This window comes from Rhinoderma darwinii, chromosome 1 (genome assembly GCF_050947455.1).
Source record: "Rhinoderma darwinii isolate aRhiDar2 chromosome 1, aRhiDar2.hap1, whole genome shotgun sequence".
In the NCBI taxonomy this organism is placed as follows: Eukaryota; Metazoa; Chordata; class Amphibia; order Anura; family Rhinodermatidae; genus Rhinoderma; species Rhinoderma darwinii.
In genome coordinates, this window is record NC_134687.1 from 306,702,143 (window position 1) to 306,718,539 (window position 16,397).

The 16,397-nt window shown below is 42.8% G+C and overlaps 1 protein-coding gene across 1 annotated transcript; it reads right to left on the reverse strand.

The window, feature by feature from the left end:
- Positions 1 to 997: 997 nt before the first annotated feature.
- On the reverse strand, positions 998 to 14,200 carry NR2C2AP (nuclear receptor 2C2 associated protein). The gene is made up of 5 exons (XM_075825484.1): positions 14,111 to 14,200; positions 5,573 to 5,663; positions 3,888 to 3,993; positions 3,685 to 3,753; positions 998 to 1,548 (listed from the first exon to the last, which is right to left on the reverse strand). The coding sequence occupies exons 1-5, from the start codon at positions 14,146 to 14,148 to the stop codon at positions 1,433 to 1,435; spliced, it is 420 nt and encodes a 139-aa protein (XP_075681599.1). The 5' UTR covers positions 14,149 to 14,200; the 3' UTR covers positions 998 to 1,432.
- Between the last annotated feature and the right edge of the window lie 2,197 nt (positions 14,201 to 16,397).

Below are 16,397 nucleotides of genomic sequence, written 5' to 3' on the forward strand. Positions count from 1 at the left end.
ATTATAGCCATAACTACAGGTTTAGGCCTCCTTCACGTCACAGGTATGCCCTATGTTTAGCGTATACGTAAGTAAAGCTCATGGCGTACACACTAAACGCGTCCATTTTTAAATATAGAAGACTATGAGTGACGTATGCCGCTGTATAAGTCATGTCCTTTTCATGACCAATACGTTAAACTGATATTATTAGTCTGATTGTGACGAATACGTTAAACAGATGCCCAGCAGTGGCATCCATCACCCATAGACCATATGCGTTTAACCTCCTCACAGTCACTTTAAAATTGGAGAAACCCTTCCGGTAGATTTTAAGTTTATGTCTCAATGAAATATAGTTGCCACAGGTGGGAGGATAGACATCTAGAGACAGGTTCCACTGCCCATCAGTCACTATGCCTGGGTGGTGAGCAGTGAGGCAAACAGCCTGAATTTTGCACGATGCCCTAAGTCTCAGATCCACATGCCCCCCTACCCAACCACCCCTGATGTTCTCTCTTCCTCTGGGGGTCATCTGAAACCATATACAGATCCCTCTCCTCCTCCACACAGGCTGAACTGAGAGCTGCAAGTACAGTGTATGCAGCTCCCACTTCAACCTGCTCTAGTTTAGGCTAGATTGCGCTCTCCCTCCCTCTCCAGCCCCACTGCCACAAGCTGTGATCGGCTAAACTATTAGGTACTTTTCCTACAGCTCGGGGTGAACGGTTAGGTGGTTAACATATACCTCATGAACAGGGCCATATACGCTCAGGAGAGCCGTCACTAGGCTACGATGCCGCTGCACAAACCAATTGTAACAATTTCCCAATGTAAATGGCCTTAGGGTCCATTATGTTCAGTAGATCTGCTCTCATGTACTCCTTTTTTTATTGAGAGCAGGATCAAATCACAGCACGAGGGAGAAGAGAAACATTCCCGGTTGGTCTCCCAACAGTCAGTATTTTATCACATAACCTCTCAAACCCTGTAATAAAAAAACATGGAAACTCCCATAAATCTTTTCGGTAATTTTAATGTAAACATTGTTTTGGTTCATTTTAATAATAAAATGACGTTGTTGTCAACTTGTAACTTAAGCCATATTTTGAAGATGAAGAAATGTTAGAACAGCAAGTGAAAGACTTGGCAGTAAAACGTAGCCTGTTGTCACTGGGAATATCAAGGTAATTCTTCAGCAACAGACAATGTTTATATTTGGGAGTTAGAGCCTTGAACGTACGTGGTTCTCACTTGCTTCTGGAAAAGTTCAGTAGACACTTCATACGGTCTTTATGGTTAGATGTAGCACATTTCATTATAACTGTTCATTGTACTCTTGATAATCCCAATTTACATGGCGTTGATGTATGGCTCGGTTGGTTGGACACTTAGGTTCATCAACACGGAATGAAACTTGTTTTTGCTCCAATCGATTCACTGTACTGCAGTGTCAGTTCGTGTGGCCTAGCAAATCAAGGTGGTAAACTACAATCCTCCCAAAAAAATCCGTACTGTTTGGGAAGCATAGACGTAGCTTTTCAGCATCCTGCTCTGGAAAATCAAATTTGTGCAGAATAGAAGTTAGGGAAGAATACATGACCCAAGAACACAAAGTAAATAGAATACTGGAGGTGCTACTTATAAGGGAAAGTTATCTAACATCTAAGGGCTAATTTCAGAGACCTTTGTTTTCCATTCCAAAAAGGAAGGTGTTCTCTGCTGGGATCCATTCTTGGTGAAAACCAAAAGACAGAAGGGAAACTCATTTACTGTTCTCAGTTACTGATGTAAACATGATAAGAAGTGACATCTATGAAGCTAGCCATGTACATTAGATAAAGGTCAGCCGAACAAGCCAATTTCCCCTTTCCCCTCCCATATCAGTTATGTGGACATCGTGCTCCTAGCACACTTGCTGAACTCTTGGCTGTTCGTAGCAGCTACGTTTAATGACATCCGGGCCACCAGAAGACTAGGGATATTCATTTTAATGGAGGCCTATAACCGGTAGCCTACACAAAATAGAGATGGGTTACCAAAAGGTAAAAATTTATCAAATTCCAGAATAGATAAGTCAGTCCTGAGATTTTAGTTGAGCAGTATCGATATGCTTAGTTACATCTCTTACTATAGTAAACTATAAGGGTCAGTACACATGGAGTTTTTTGGCGCAGAAACGTAAGTTTTCTTTTCCCGGGCGGCTTTTGGTCGATTGCAGGGGAAAAAAAAATGGGGCATGCTCTTTCTTCGAGCGGTTTCAGCCTCTGCCCTCACATTGATGTCAATGGGAAGCAGAAGAAAAATTCTCGCGGCTTCTGCATTAAATTCAACAGCTGCGGGCTAAAAATGCTGCGAAAAAACACGAAAAACAAAAGCGTATAAAAACGCTGGCAATTAAAAGTCCTAAAGGATTTTGAGGCTGATTTATTCTGCCAATCAAAAAATTCAGTGTGAACTAGGTCTAACTGACATTACGTCAAGACTGCTGCTTACCCCTTTTCACACAGGAGAAGTGGCAGTCACAGGCCTTTCCCCTAGATCTTGCTGGGTGCCTAATACTAGATATCAGCAGAGGCTAAAGAAGGACAGTGCCATTGCAAAAGGAACACAAGGACCAAGATCTGCCATTCAGTTCTACCTGCAGAATACGTTGGGTCTTCAGCAGACGATACTCAAGATTCTCATGCCTCAAAGTGCAAATAAAGTCAAAACCATTCTGAAGGAGACAAACGACATACGGTAATAATCTGAATAAAGATAAATGTCAAGGCAGTATTTGTTAAAGAGGCTCTGTCACCACATTATAAGTGCCATATCTTGTGCATGATGTGATCGGCGCTGTAATGTAGATTACAACAGTGTTTTTTATTTAGACAAACAATCATTTTTGACCTATATTAGCTTTATGCTAATGACTTTCTTAATGACCAACTGGGCGTGTTTTACTATATGGCCAAGTGGGCGTTGTACAGAGGAGTGTATGACGCTGACCAATCAGTGACCAATCAGCGTCATACACTTCTCTCCATTCATTTTCACAGCACATAGTGATCTAGCTAGAGCACTATGTGCAGTCACTTACTCACATATTAACGTTACTGAAGTGTCCTGACAGTGAATAGACATCACTACCAGCCAGGACATTGTCAGGATTCTGAATAGACACTTCGGTAACGTTTGTGTGAGATTTACAGCAAGGCAAGCGTAATCTCGTTTTAAATGACAATTTACAGGGTAATCTCGCGAGATTACGCTTGCCATGTTGTAAATCTCACACGAACGTTACCGAAGTGTCAGGATTCTGAATAGACATCACGTCCTGGCTGGTAGGACACTTGAGTAACATTAATGTGTGTGCATGTGGCTGCACACAGTGATCTAGCTATATCACTATGTGCTGTGAAAATGAATGGAGAGAAGCGTAGAACGCCGATTGGTCAGCGTCATACACTTCTCTCCACAACGCCCACTTGGTCAAAAAGTAAAACACGCCCAGTTGTCCATTAAGAAAGTAATTAGCATAAAGCTAAAATAGGTCATAACTCCGTCAAAAATGATCGTTTTTCTAAATAAAAAACACTTCTGTAATCTACATTACAGCGCCGATCATATTATGTACAAGATAGGCCACTTATAATGTGGTAACAGAGCCTCTTTAATTGAAAGGCTGGGTGTAAAATGATTACCCTGCTACAAAGGATATCTGAAGGGCATTGTTATCTTCTGGGTAAAATTCTGCAATTTTCACCAATTCACCTTCTTTAAGGCATCCTGCAAATGAAAATAGCCAATGAAAAAATAATTCCTCCTTTTGTCCCGGATCAATCCTGCTATATGTATCACAACTTGCTTTACATTTAGGAAAATCGCTTACTGTATGTCACAGAAACCATAATGTAAATTACCTTCTAGTATGCAGCTCCTGCTGGAAAAGCCACCTTGGAACTGGATGTGGATTTCTGATACGAAGACTTTGTGTGGGAATTCCAGCGTAATCCATTGAGATGATCCCTAGGGCAAAATGCACATTTCATTACTGCTCGAGATATGTACACCACTGACACTGCTATTCAGGTCTCCGTGATCACTAACTTCATTAAAAGGGGTGTTCGCTTTTAGCAATCCCGTTTCATTAGAAGGGTTCCCTAAAATCAGGGGAATCTCCGAATGCCCTACTACTAATATCAGTAATCCTATTTAAGGACACTACAGTAAGGAATATAATTTTTTTTTTTTATTACAAACAGTTCGCTCACCGCGTTTCCACTGCGTTAGTTCATATAATGGATTGATTCCACGTCCAAATGTTGCAGGTGCTTGAAAATACTCCCAAAGGAATCCTGAGTCGACTGCATGTATACAAGGCAATAAAAGTGGACAATAAATGGTGTATCCAGCACTCTGTATATAAAAAATTATGGCTTTAATCGGTCATTTTAAACCAGAAAACTTAAAATAAGACTCCCGGGACCACGCTTACGCATTTCAGACCGCTAGGGTCCTTAGTTAGCTATGACTAAGGACCCTAGCGGTCTGAAATGCGTAAGCGTGGTCCCGGGAGTCTAGTTTTACGTTTTCTGTTTTAAAATGACCGAATAAAGCCATCATATTTTTTTTATATACAGAGTGCTGGATACACCATTTATTGTCCACTTCTATTACACTACAGTAAGGCCCTATTCAGACGATAGGGATAATCAGCCGTCACGCGGCTGCATTAAAATCAATGCATATCTATGGGGCTATTCACACGGCTGTTTTTTGTATAACGGACCATGTGAACGGCCCAGGAAAAAAATAGGACATGTCCCCGGATTCCTCGTAAGAATCAAGTCTATGAGGGATCCTTGAAAACTGGTCCTGCACAGGTGCAAATCGGCCTTGAAAAACTGCCAATTTTTCACGGCCGATTTGACACCTGGTCGTGTGAATAAAGCCTTAGCCTCCCTTTAGCGTGACAAAATGGCTTAGGCTTCTTTCACACTACCGTAAGTATACATTTACCTCTCTTCCGTCAGAGGAAAAGAGGATCGAAAGATTAAACGCAACGGTTCCGTTAGAATTACCATTGATTTCAATGGTAATTCTTTTGTTTCAGTTGCTTTCCGTTTGCCTCTGTTCGCTAGGTTTCCGTTTTTGTTCACAGAAACAAAAGTTCTGCAGACTGCACTTTTGCTTTCGTTAAAAGAAAAACGGAAACCTAGCGAACGGTGACAAACGGAAAGCAACTGAAAAGTAAGAATTACTGTTGAAATCAATGGTAGTTCTAACGGAACCGTTGCTTTCTGTTAAATCTTGCCATTCTTTCGTCCTCTGACGGAAGAGAGATAAACTTATACTGATGGTAGTGTGAACTTAGCCTTACAGACAACATGCTGTGCAGAGATGTCGTTAATAGACATTTTCCTACACTACTATCATGCAACATTGGCAACTCCTATTGATGTCTATGGGTTTCAAATGGCATACGGCACAAAAATTACTAGTGAAGTTGCATTTACCACATGACTGGATGCCATAGGACACTGCATGCGCCATGTAGCCTGGGTCTACTTGCTACTAAACCAAACACCATCTGACGTGACTGTACCTGATCAGAATTCCAGCACGTTTCTTCCTTATGGTCAAAGAGGAACTGTTTGCCAAACTGTTTAACATCCCGCTGAAGAACTGAACTGACTCTGTAGGAAGCAATGCAATAAGAACATTATTACCAAATATCCCCACTATTATTGCTGCTTCCTTTGTTTTCTAAAGACCCTTCTACATGGGCCAATGATTGGGCAAACAATCTGCTCGTTTATGCGGCCAACAAAACGGTCGCTGGTCTGCAGCACGTCTCCCTGTGTAAACAGGGAGACGTGCTGCTGATATTATGGAAACTTAGTAACAATCGCTGGTCCCCATACATAATTAATCATTACTTCTTGTAAAAGGAGCAAACAAGCGCCGATCAACGAGACAGCCGTGTAAAAGGACCTTTACCTGACTGAGTATACAATGAATATAAAAGGCAAGGATGTATAATAAAGTCAGCTTAGTAAGAGCAATATATCACAAACAATGCAGAAAACACATTTTGCACGCACAGCAATAAAAGCTTTAATATGATTATCAATTTAATAATTTGACAAGCTAGTATAGGAGAGGGGTGAACATGGCACAACGTCTGATTTACACAAACATTATTATTATATATTTTTAAAGGGAATGTGTCGCTGTTTAGTTAAACAGTTAGTATATAAATGATTACACATTGTTCTAATTTTTTTAAACTTTTTCACAAGTCAGGAAATATAATAGATTCTAATTTACAACATTTCCATGTGCTGGTCACTAGAGGGAGCAATTCCCAAAATTGCAGCATTGGCATGTGGTAAAGCAACCTCATTGCTTTATGCTGCAAAATTGGAGAAGACACACTCGCTCTAGTGTGCTCAAACAATCCCCCCTCCTTTCTCCTGGCTAGTGCCAGGAGAAAGGAGGGGGTTGAATGTTCAAACCTCCTACACTGTGTGCCGCCATTTTTTGAGCGAATGCACAGTGTAGGAGGATTAGATACAGTGGTAATCACACAGTATAACACGAACATACACACACATCACATACACAAACATAACTTACCTGCTCCTGCCGCGGCTCCCTCCGCTCCTAGTCCTTGCTTCTGAACATATGGACGGAAGCCGCGACCGGAAGTAGTCATCTTACTCTCCAGCCGCGGCTTCCGGTCCGCATGAAAATGGCGCCGGATGTGGCTCTGCCAAAGACCTTCCTTTTGGACTGTGTGGGAGCGGCGCATGTGCCGTTCCCATACAGACGGCGTACACTATAGTGAATGGAACGGCTCCCGTTCGCATTTTCTATGGGGATGTATGTGCCGTATTCCATCTCTGTATGTGTCGTTAATCGACACATACAGAGATGAAAAAAAAATGGCAGCCCCCATAGAGAAGTAAAAGAAAGAAAAAAGAAAAAAGTATAACACAAAAACACAAATAAAATTTATTTTAACCCCTTCCCTCTTTGGCCACTTTTGACCTTCCTGACAGAGCCTCATTTTTCAAATCTGACATGTTTCACTTTATGTGGTAATAACTACGGAATGCTTTCATCTATCCAAGCGATTCTGAGATTGTTTTCTCGTGACACATTGCACTTTAAGTTACTGGCAAAATTAGCTCAATATGTTCAGTATTTAATTCTGAAAAACACCAAAATGTAGCGAAAAATTGCAAAAATTTGCATTTTTCTCAATTTAAATGTATCTGCTTGTAAGACAGGCAGTTATAATACACAAAATTCTTGCTAATTAACATCCCCCATATGTCTACTTTAGATTGGCATCGTTTTTTGAACATCCTTTTATTTTTCTATGACCTCACAAGGCTTAGAACTTTAGCAGCAATTTCTCACATTTTCAAGAAAATTTCAAAAGGCTATTTTTACAGGGGCCAGTTCAGTTGTGAAGTTGCTTTGAGGGCCTTATATATTAGAAACCCCCAAAAAGTCACCCCATTTTAAAAACGTCACCCCTCAAAGTATTCAAAACAGCATTTAGAAAATGTCAACCCTTTACACATTTCACAGGAATTAAAGCAAAGTAGAGGTGAAATTTACAAATTTCATATTTTTTTGCAGAAATAAATTTTTAATACAATTTTTTTTATAACACAGAAGGTTTTACCAGAGAAATGCAACTCAATATTTGTTGCCCAGGTTCTGCAGTTTTAGGAAATATCCCACATGTGGCTCTAGCGTGCTACTGGACTGAAGCACCGGCCTCAGAAGCAAAGGAGCACCTAGTGGATTTTGGGGCCTTATTATTGTTAGAATATATTTTAGGAACCATGTCAGGTTTGAAGGGCTCTTGCGGTGCCAAAACAGTGAAAATCCCCCAAAAGTGACCCCATCTGGGAAACTACACACCTCAAGGAAATTATCTAGGGGTGTAGTGAGCATTTTGACGGCACAGGTTTTTTACAGAAATTATTGGAAGTAGGACGTGAAAATTAAAATGTAAATTTTTTCAAAGAAAATGTAGGTTTAGCTAATTTTTTATCATTTCCACAAGGACTGAAGGAGAAAAAGCTATGTAAAATTTGTAAAGCAATTTCTGCCGAGTAAAACAATACCCCCACATGTGGCTGTTTGAACACATGGCGAGGCTTAGAAGGGAAAGAGCGCTATTTGGCTTTTGGAGATCACATTTAGCAGAAATGATTTGCGGAGGCCATGTCACATTTGCAAAGCCCCTGAGGGGACAAAACAATGAAAACGCCCAAAAAGTTACTCCATTTAGGAAGCTACACCTCTTGAGGAATTCATCTAGGGGTGTAGTGAGCGTTTTGACCCCACAGATGTTTCATAGAACTTATTAGAATTGGGCAGTGAAAATAAAAACAATCCTTTTTCTTCAATAAGACGTAGTTTTAGCGCAAATTTTTTCATTTTCTCAACAAATAAAGGAAAAAAAGAAACCAACATTTGTAAAGCAATTTCTCCCGAGTACGGCAATACCCCATATGTTGTCATAAACTGCTGTTTGGGCAAACGGCAGGGCTCAGAAGGGAAGGACCGCCATTTGGAGTGCAGATGTTGCTGGATTGGTTTCTGGGCGCCTGTGGGCCCAAAACAGTGGAAACCCCCCAGAAGTGACCCCATTTTGGAAACTACACCCCTCAATGCATTTACCAAGGCTGTCAGGGCTGGCGATCTGCTAGTAACCGCTACGATGCAGCAATCGCTTTCGATTGCTGCATCGAAGGGGTTAATGGCAGGGATCGGAGCTAGCTCCGGTTCCTGCCGTTACAGGTGGATGTCAGCTGTACAGTACAGCTGACTTCCACCTCTGATGACGCCGGATCAGCTCCTGACCCGGCGCCATCTTGCCGGCAGCTACGGAAGCCGATCAGGCTCCGCCGCCGGGCGGAGCTTGACCGGCTTCGGTGCTAGGCAGACCGGGAGGCCAGTATTAGGCCTCCGGTTGCCATTGCAGCCACCGGAACCCCGGCAATTTCATTGCTGGGGTTCCGATGAGCTGCAAACACCTTAAGTGCAGCGATCGCGTTTGAGTGCTGCACTTAAGGGGTTAATGGCGGGGATCTAAGCTAATTTCGGTCCCCGCCATTACAGTCGGATGTCAGCTGTAAGATACAGCTGAGATCCGACGATGATGGCACCGGCTCAGCTTCTGAACCGGTGCCAAACATTTGCCGTAAATATACGGCATTTTGCGGGAAGTCAATGCTTTCCATGACGTACATTTAGAGCAAATGTCAGGAAGGGGTTAATGACATAATAAAAGCAATAACATATAAAAAAAATAATTTCGTGACACCTTCCCTTTAAGTATTTTGAGAAACTCCTAGAAATGGAATCAATACTATTCAATAGGGCAGTACACAAGTGTATTTTTTGCCTGCATATTTCAATTAAATAGAAAGCCCAACTATTGGCTACCAATATAGTGTGGTCCAAGTACATGGAGGCTGAGAAAATAATCACTGGTCTAAACCATGTGTATACCCATACATTGGTCTAAGTGTGGGTTCCTATACTGGTAAATGGTAAAGTCAATCCAGTTATACTGTCCCACCCGAACTTAGAACGGGCGTGGAGCGATGCTCCCTTACGCTGGGTGGTACTATTGCTGTGGCAGCTATACGACGCCCAGAGAGTATCGCTAACGGATCCAATTATTTTTCATTAGACCCATGGTTGGCACTCTCCAGGCTTTCTATGGGGTTGTCTAGTATATAAAAAAAACATGTTCATATACCGTATTAGGGAATTCCGAGTTAATAGAGGGGGGTTCCTCTGTTCAGGATTTTCATTTCTTGGCCAGAGGGGAGAGTGGTTACAAAGAGCGTCTCATTCTGGAGGACCGGTCCTGTATTACACAGACAGCCCTTTGATATCAATGGAAACTGTGTAATAGGGTTGTAACGATACCAGAATTTGGACTTCGATACCGATACTTTGTGCAGTATTGCGATACCAAAACGATACTTTGCCAACAATAACAAAACAAAAAATAAGTTCTTCCATTTTCTGGTGTGAGGCGCGTGGTGTTATGAATTTTGAATGTGCCTCACATTAATAGTAACTAACCCCATAATGTTTCTCAGTCATAATGGACAACATTGGGTTAATGTGTGAGGTACATGATTGGGTTAATTACTATTAATGTGAAGCACATGGAGTTCAAAATTCATAACACCTCGTGCCTCACATTAACTCCTTAATGACCGCCCACTGTCTTTTGACGGCAGGCGGTGCAGGTCCCGAGCCTACAACGACGTCTTTTGGTGTCGCTGTAGAGGAGGCTGAAGAGCGCTCCTGTGAGCGCTCATCCTCTAAGCAGGAGCTGTAACTAACAGCTCCTGATCTCAGAGCAACCTCCTCAACACAGCTGGGGTCGGAAAACATTCGGACCTCAGCTGTTTAACCCTTTGATTGGCATGATCAAAGGGAATTCCCCTTTGATCGCATCACCAGCGTTCCGGTGATGCGATCAAACACCGGGGAATCCCTCTGCAGTCAGCCCTGGGGACCTACAAAGGACCCCAGGGCTGTCTGTTCCGTTTGCCTGCAGTTCAGGCACACTATGTGCTGCCCTAACAGCAGCCTGTTTCATAGTGACACCCGTGTAATGTATTACCATACAGGAGGATGCAAATACATTAGTAAAAATTAAAGTTATAAATAAAGTTATCCAATGGGATTAAAAAAAAAGTAACCAAAAAAATAAATAAATAAAAAAAAGTCCCAAAAAAAGTCAGTATTTTTAATAAAATACATTTTGTTGCCCCTACACATATTAGGTATCTACATGACCGTGTTTCTCTCGCATAAAACAAGCCCTCATACGGCCACGTCAATGAAAAAATAAAAAAAGTTATGGCTGCTGAAAGCAGAGACAAAAACGGAAATATTTAGATGGTCATTAAGGTGTTTTCAGGCCCGGTCATTAAGGGGTTAATAAGTTAAATAAACCAGTTTTTATTTTATAACAGCGGAAACATCTCAGTGGTTAGCACTATTGCCTTGCAGCGCTGAGATCCTGGGTTCAAATCCAACCAAGGACAACATCTGCATGGAGTTTGTATGTTCTCCCTGTGTTTGCGTGGGTTTCCTCCGGGTACTCCGGTTTCCTCCCACACCCCGAAAACATACCAATAGGGAATTTAGATAGGGAACCCCAATGGGGACAGGAAAAGACGACCTCTGTACAGCGCTGCGTAATATGTTGGCGCTATATAATTAACTGAAATAAATAAATAAACATTATAAATGATACTATAGATTTGTTCTTAAAAGTGACGATACCGAATGTGTATATTTTATGTATTGAGACTTATTTTAATGTTTATTGTAAAAAAATCAGTGTATTTTTTTTTACGTTTTTATTTTTAAACTGTAATGTACTGGTATATATCTATATGCCAGTACATTAGCCTGTGTACTGATAGTACACAGGCAGTTGTTAGGACATACCTAAGTATGCCCTAACAGGAAATATGGTAAGATAGACCTGGGGTCCTTCAATAGACCCTGGGCGGTCTGCCCATATATGGTATGTCCTTCGATTATGTCACAGGGATTCCTTGGGGACCCTCTCATTTTCCCCTTGAATTATGTGGTCGACTTTGATCGCAGCATTCAGGGGAATAGCGGCAGAGATGAGAGGTTTCTCTGATCTCCGCCGTTAGATCAGGGCTGAGGCTGCGTAATATAGCCATTGCCCTGCTCCTGACAGTTAGGGCGCGCGCACGGTCAGAATGTGGTGATGCGGCCGGCGCTGCACTAATGAGCGGCGGTTCAGGCACTGAAGACAGAACATGGAGGTGTTTAGTAGTGCACTCGCCATGTTCTGTCTTCTGTAGCGCCGCTCATTAGTACAGCATTGGTCGCATCACATCATGCTGACCACGCACGCACTTCTCAGGAGCGTGGCAATGGCTGTATCACACATGGATCACACACGGTGAACGCTATAAAAAATAAAATAAAAAACAATGGAAAAATTGCTGTTTTCTGATAATACTGACTGTGATTAAACGTGATCAAAAAGTCGCATCTACTCGTACCAATAAAAACTAGTCGTCCCGCAACAAAAAAACCCTCATACAACTACATCGGCGGAACAATAAAATAGTTATGACTTCAAATATGGAGACGCAAGAACAAATAATTTTGAAAAAAAAAAGCGTTTTTACTGTGTAAAAGTAGTAAAACATACAAAATCTATACAAATTTGGTATCGTTGCAATCGTAACAACCCGCTGAATAAAGTTATTGTGTTATTTATACCACACGGTAAACGAAGTAGATTTGGGGCGCAAAAAAAAGTAGTGAAATTTCAGGTTTTCTTCTATCCCCCCCCAAAAAAACAGTTAATAAAAGTTAATGAATAAATTATATGTACCCCAAAATGGTGCTATTAAAAAGTACAACTTGTCCCGCAAAAAACAAGACCTTATACAGCTATGTCGACGCAAAAATAAAAAAGTTATAGCTCTTGGAATGTGACAATGGAAAAACGTAAAAAATAGCTTGGTCATTAAGGTCCAAAATGCAAGCAGACGTTTTTGAGTTTGCGTGTGTGAACATACCCTAAAGATATGTGCACACGCTTAACAAAAAACTTCTCAAAATACGAAGCTGTTTTCAAGGGAAAACAGCTCCTGATTTTCAGAAGTTTTTTAAGGCCACTTGCGATTTTCGCAGCGTTTGTTATGGCCGTTTTTGGAGCTTTTTTCAATAGAGTCTATTGGGTGAGTTCACACAGAGTTTTTTGCAGGAGGAAAATCTGCCTCAAAATTCCGTTTGGAAGTTTGAGGCAGATTTTCCTCTCCCTGCACGCCGATTTTCGCAGCGTTTTTCGCCCGCGGCCATTGAGCGCTGCGGGCATAAAACACAGCGACATACGCTTTCTCTGCCTCCCATTGATGTCAATGGAAGGTTAGAGGCATAAACGCCCGAAGATAGGGCATGTCCCTTTTTCCCACGAGCCGGTTTTTCCGCTCGCGGGAAAAAAACGCCTCTGCCTCCCATTGAAATCAATGGGAGGCATTTTCGGCTGTTTTTTGGCGCATTTTGCGGCGCAGTTTCCGCGTCAAAAAACTCAGTGTGAACCTATGAAAAACAGCTCCAAAAACGTCCCAAGAAGTGTCCTGCACTTTTTTTTTGTGGCCGTTTTTTACGCTGCCTTTTTGAAAAACAGTCGCGTTAAAAAAAAACGACCCATCGGAACAGAAGGCCGTTTTTCCCACTGATTTCAATGGGCAGATGTTTTCGGTCGCTTACAGCCCGAAAAACGGCCGAAAACACTCTGTGTGAACATACCCTAACACTTACTGCCATGTTCCCCACAAAAATTACAGCTGACCACTGGGGACCCTGCAGAAGAACACTTTGTGATCATCTTATTGTCAAGGGACCGTTCTGACAAGTGGGGGTTATCCAAAGTGGAGAACCCCTTTAAGGTGTATTGGCAGGAGCCTTTTTTAGGGCTGACAACGCACACTAACAATAGTACTCCTCTGATTCCCAATAGATTTGAGGACCCGCAGCTGGTCGGTATGCAGCAGAGGACTGCAGCAAATTCAGAAACTCAACAGATGTAAAAACAGCAATTGGTGTATAACTGCATCATAAACCACAAGTGAGTTTTACTCTGGTTTTTTTGTGGTGCATCTCACTGCTTGTGGGTTTTCTGCAAACGGAGTCCGAAGTTTGCATACAATAAAAACCGTATCTATAACCACTAAATATAGAGGGTACATTCACACAAGGCAGTGTCACGTGCAGTTTTACTGCGATTGCTGTGATGGTGCATTTCGTGTGACCATTACGTGACAGAGATCAGAGTTCACCCTGTGTTTTATTTCCCTGAAGCATAAGAGGGACAGAGCTTCGAACCAATTTGACCACCAACTCTGAGCGATCGATCCCTTTTTGTGATAGCTGCACCTCTCAGAGTGAGACTGGTGACTAATATGCCGTAATCTCTAGTAGTTGGAAAGTGGGTAACTGATGCTGTGTGTGTTTGGCAAGTAAAAACGCAGCACTGCACTTGTGGCTTATAAATTCTAAAGTAATAGAATTTAAACGTAGAAAGTTTTACCTGCTCACAATCCCAGAACATAGCACTGTTTCCACCATGTTGCCGTAAACAACGTGGTACTACATGCCAATGTCGTAAAGCATGGAATGCTAGTCCATATTGTGACCCGTAAAGCAGCAAGCTTTGCATTCCAAGCCTCGAGTCCAGAATGAATGAGTTACGTATGACAATTCTTCGGCATTCTTGGTTAACGCTACATCCATCCAGCAGATGGCAGCAGAACCACATAATTTCAGGCGGGAAATAGCACCGCGTTTTGTCCTCATCTACACACTTGCAGTGCTAAGGGCTCAGTTTCTGAATTTTGGACATATTTTGGTAATTTTCCAGCTCCAGCTAAAAAATTTTGGGGGAATAGTCAAAAGAGCACAACGTACATAACAAACATGCTGCGCCTTATTCATAAACCTATAGGGTTTATATACATAGCTCCCAACCGTCCCGGATACCGGGTGGTGTCCTGCTGTCCTGGGCGGCTGGCGGTATGTCCCGCTGTCAACTGTATCTGCGTACTCAGGACGCAGATACAGTTGAACCCAATTCTGAAGCAGGGAACTATCAGCTCCCTGCTTCAGAATTAGTTCAGAGCAGAGGGAGCTCCTGGCCGGGGATTCCGCTCCTAGAGGAAACCCCTGATGCCACTGTCAATAGATGGACATTGACGTCAGGGGCTCCCTGGAGCGGAATCTCGACCAGAGTTGGCAACGGGGATTCTGCTCATGGAGTAGCTACTGTCCATATATGGGCAGTGACATCAGGGCTTCCCTCTAGAAGCAGGATCCCCGGCCTATGCTGTGGCTGGGGATTACGCTCCTAGAGGGAGTCCCATGCTATCTACAGGGGGGTGGCGCTATCTACATGGATGATGTGGCACTATATAGGAGCACTATCTACAAGGTACACTGTGGTGCTATCTACATGGGCACTAGGGGCAGCTAAGGGGGCATTATACTGTATAAAGACAGCTGGGGGGCATTATGCTGTATGGGGCAGCTTTGGGGCATTAAGCTGTATGGGGCAGCTATGGGGGCATTATATTCTATGGGGGCATCTGTGTGTGGGCATTGTACTGTATGGGGGCATTATACTGTTTAGGGCAGCTATGGGGGCATTATGCTGCATGGGGGCAGCTATGGGGCATTATGCTGTATGGGGAAATATGTTTGGGCATTATACAGCATTGGTGCATCTGTATGGGCATTATACTGCATGGGAGAATCTATGTGGGCAATATACTGTATGGGGGCATCTGTGTGGGCATTATACTGTATGGGGGAATCTGTGATGGCTTTATACTATATGGTGCATCTATGGGGCAGTATACTGTATGGTGGCAGCTATGGGGCAGTATACTGTATGGTGGCAGCTATAGCGGCATTTACTGTGTGGGGCAGCTATTTGGTATTATACTGTTGCCCTAACAAAAGGAAGTATGGTCACACAGCTGTGGAGTTCTTCGATGGACCCTGGGCTTTCTGCCCATACAAGGTCCCGACCTCAGTCGCGTCACAGGCATTCCCTGTGATGCGATCAAGGGGGTCCCCCTGACTTTTTCCCTTTGAATGCTGCAATGAGCATTGATTGCGGCATTCAAGGAGTTAACGGCAGATCAAAAGTTTCTCTGATGTCCGCTGAGAAACTTCTCCAAAAAAATGGACAATCTGAATCCTGCACTGAAATCTAAACTGATGTTACAGAAAGAAAATAGTGAGGAACCAATGAAGGGCCCAAGCTTTCATAAAGATTCTAGAGAAATACATTTTCTTTCAATGTTATGTGGTCTAAGTATGGTTGCACATATTCCTATATAATTGTAAAGGATCTGCCAGGCACAGCTTCTGTGTTAACGCCCATAGATAATCAGTCTGCACCTGCTTCTATGTCTGTGAGACTGACTCCATCTTCCACCACTCAGGATGGCAGGCTTAGGAGTGGGAGAGCCTATCACAGCCTGGCCAGACGGAGCTAGCTCCCGCCCTCTGTCTATTTATACCTGCCTTTCCTGTTCCTCCTTGCTTGTGATTCTTCTCGTTTGGTTTCCTGGCCCTGCTGCAGCTTCTTGTACCATTGTCCTTGCTTCTTATTGACCCCGGCTTGCTGACTACTCTCCTGTTTGGTACCTCGTACACTCCTGGTTTGACTCGGCTTGTTTACTACTCTTCTGCTCTGCGTTTGGCACCTCGTACTCTCCTGGTTTGACTCGGCTTGTTCACTTCTCTTGTTGCTCACGGTGTTGCCGTGGGCAACTGCCCTTTCTCCCCCTAGCTCTGTGTACCCTTGTCTGTTT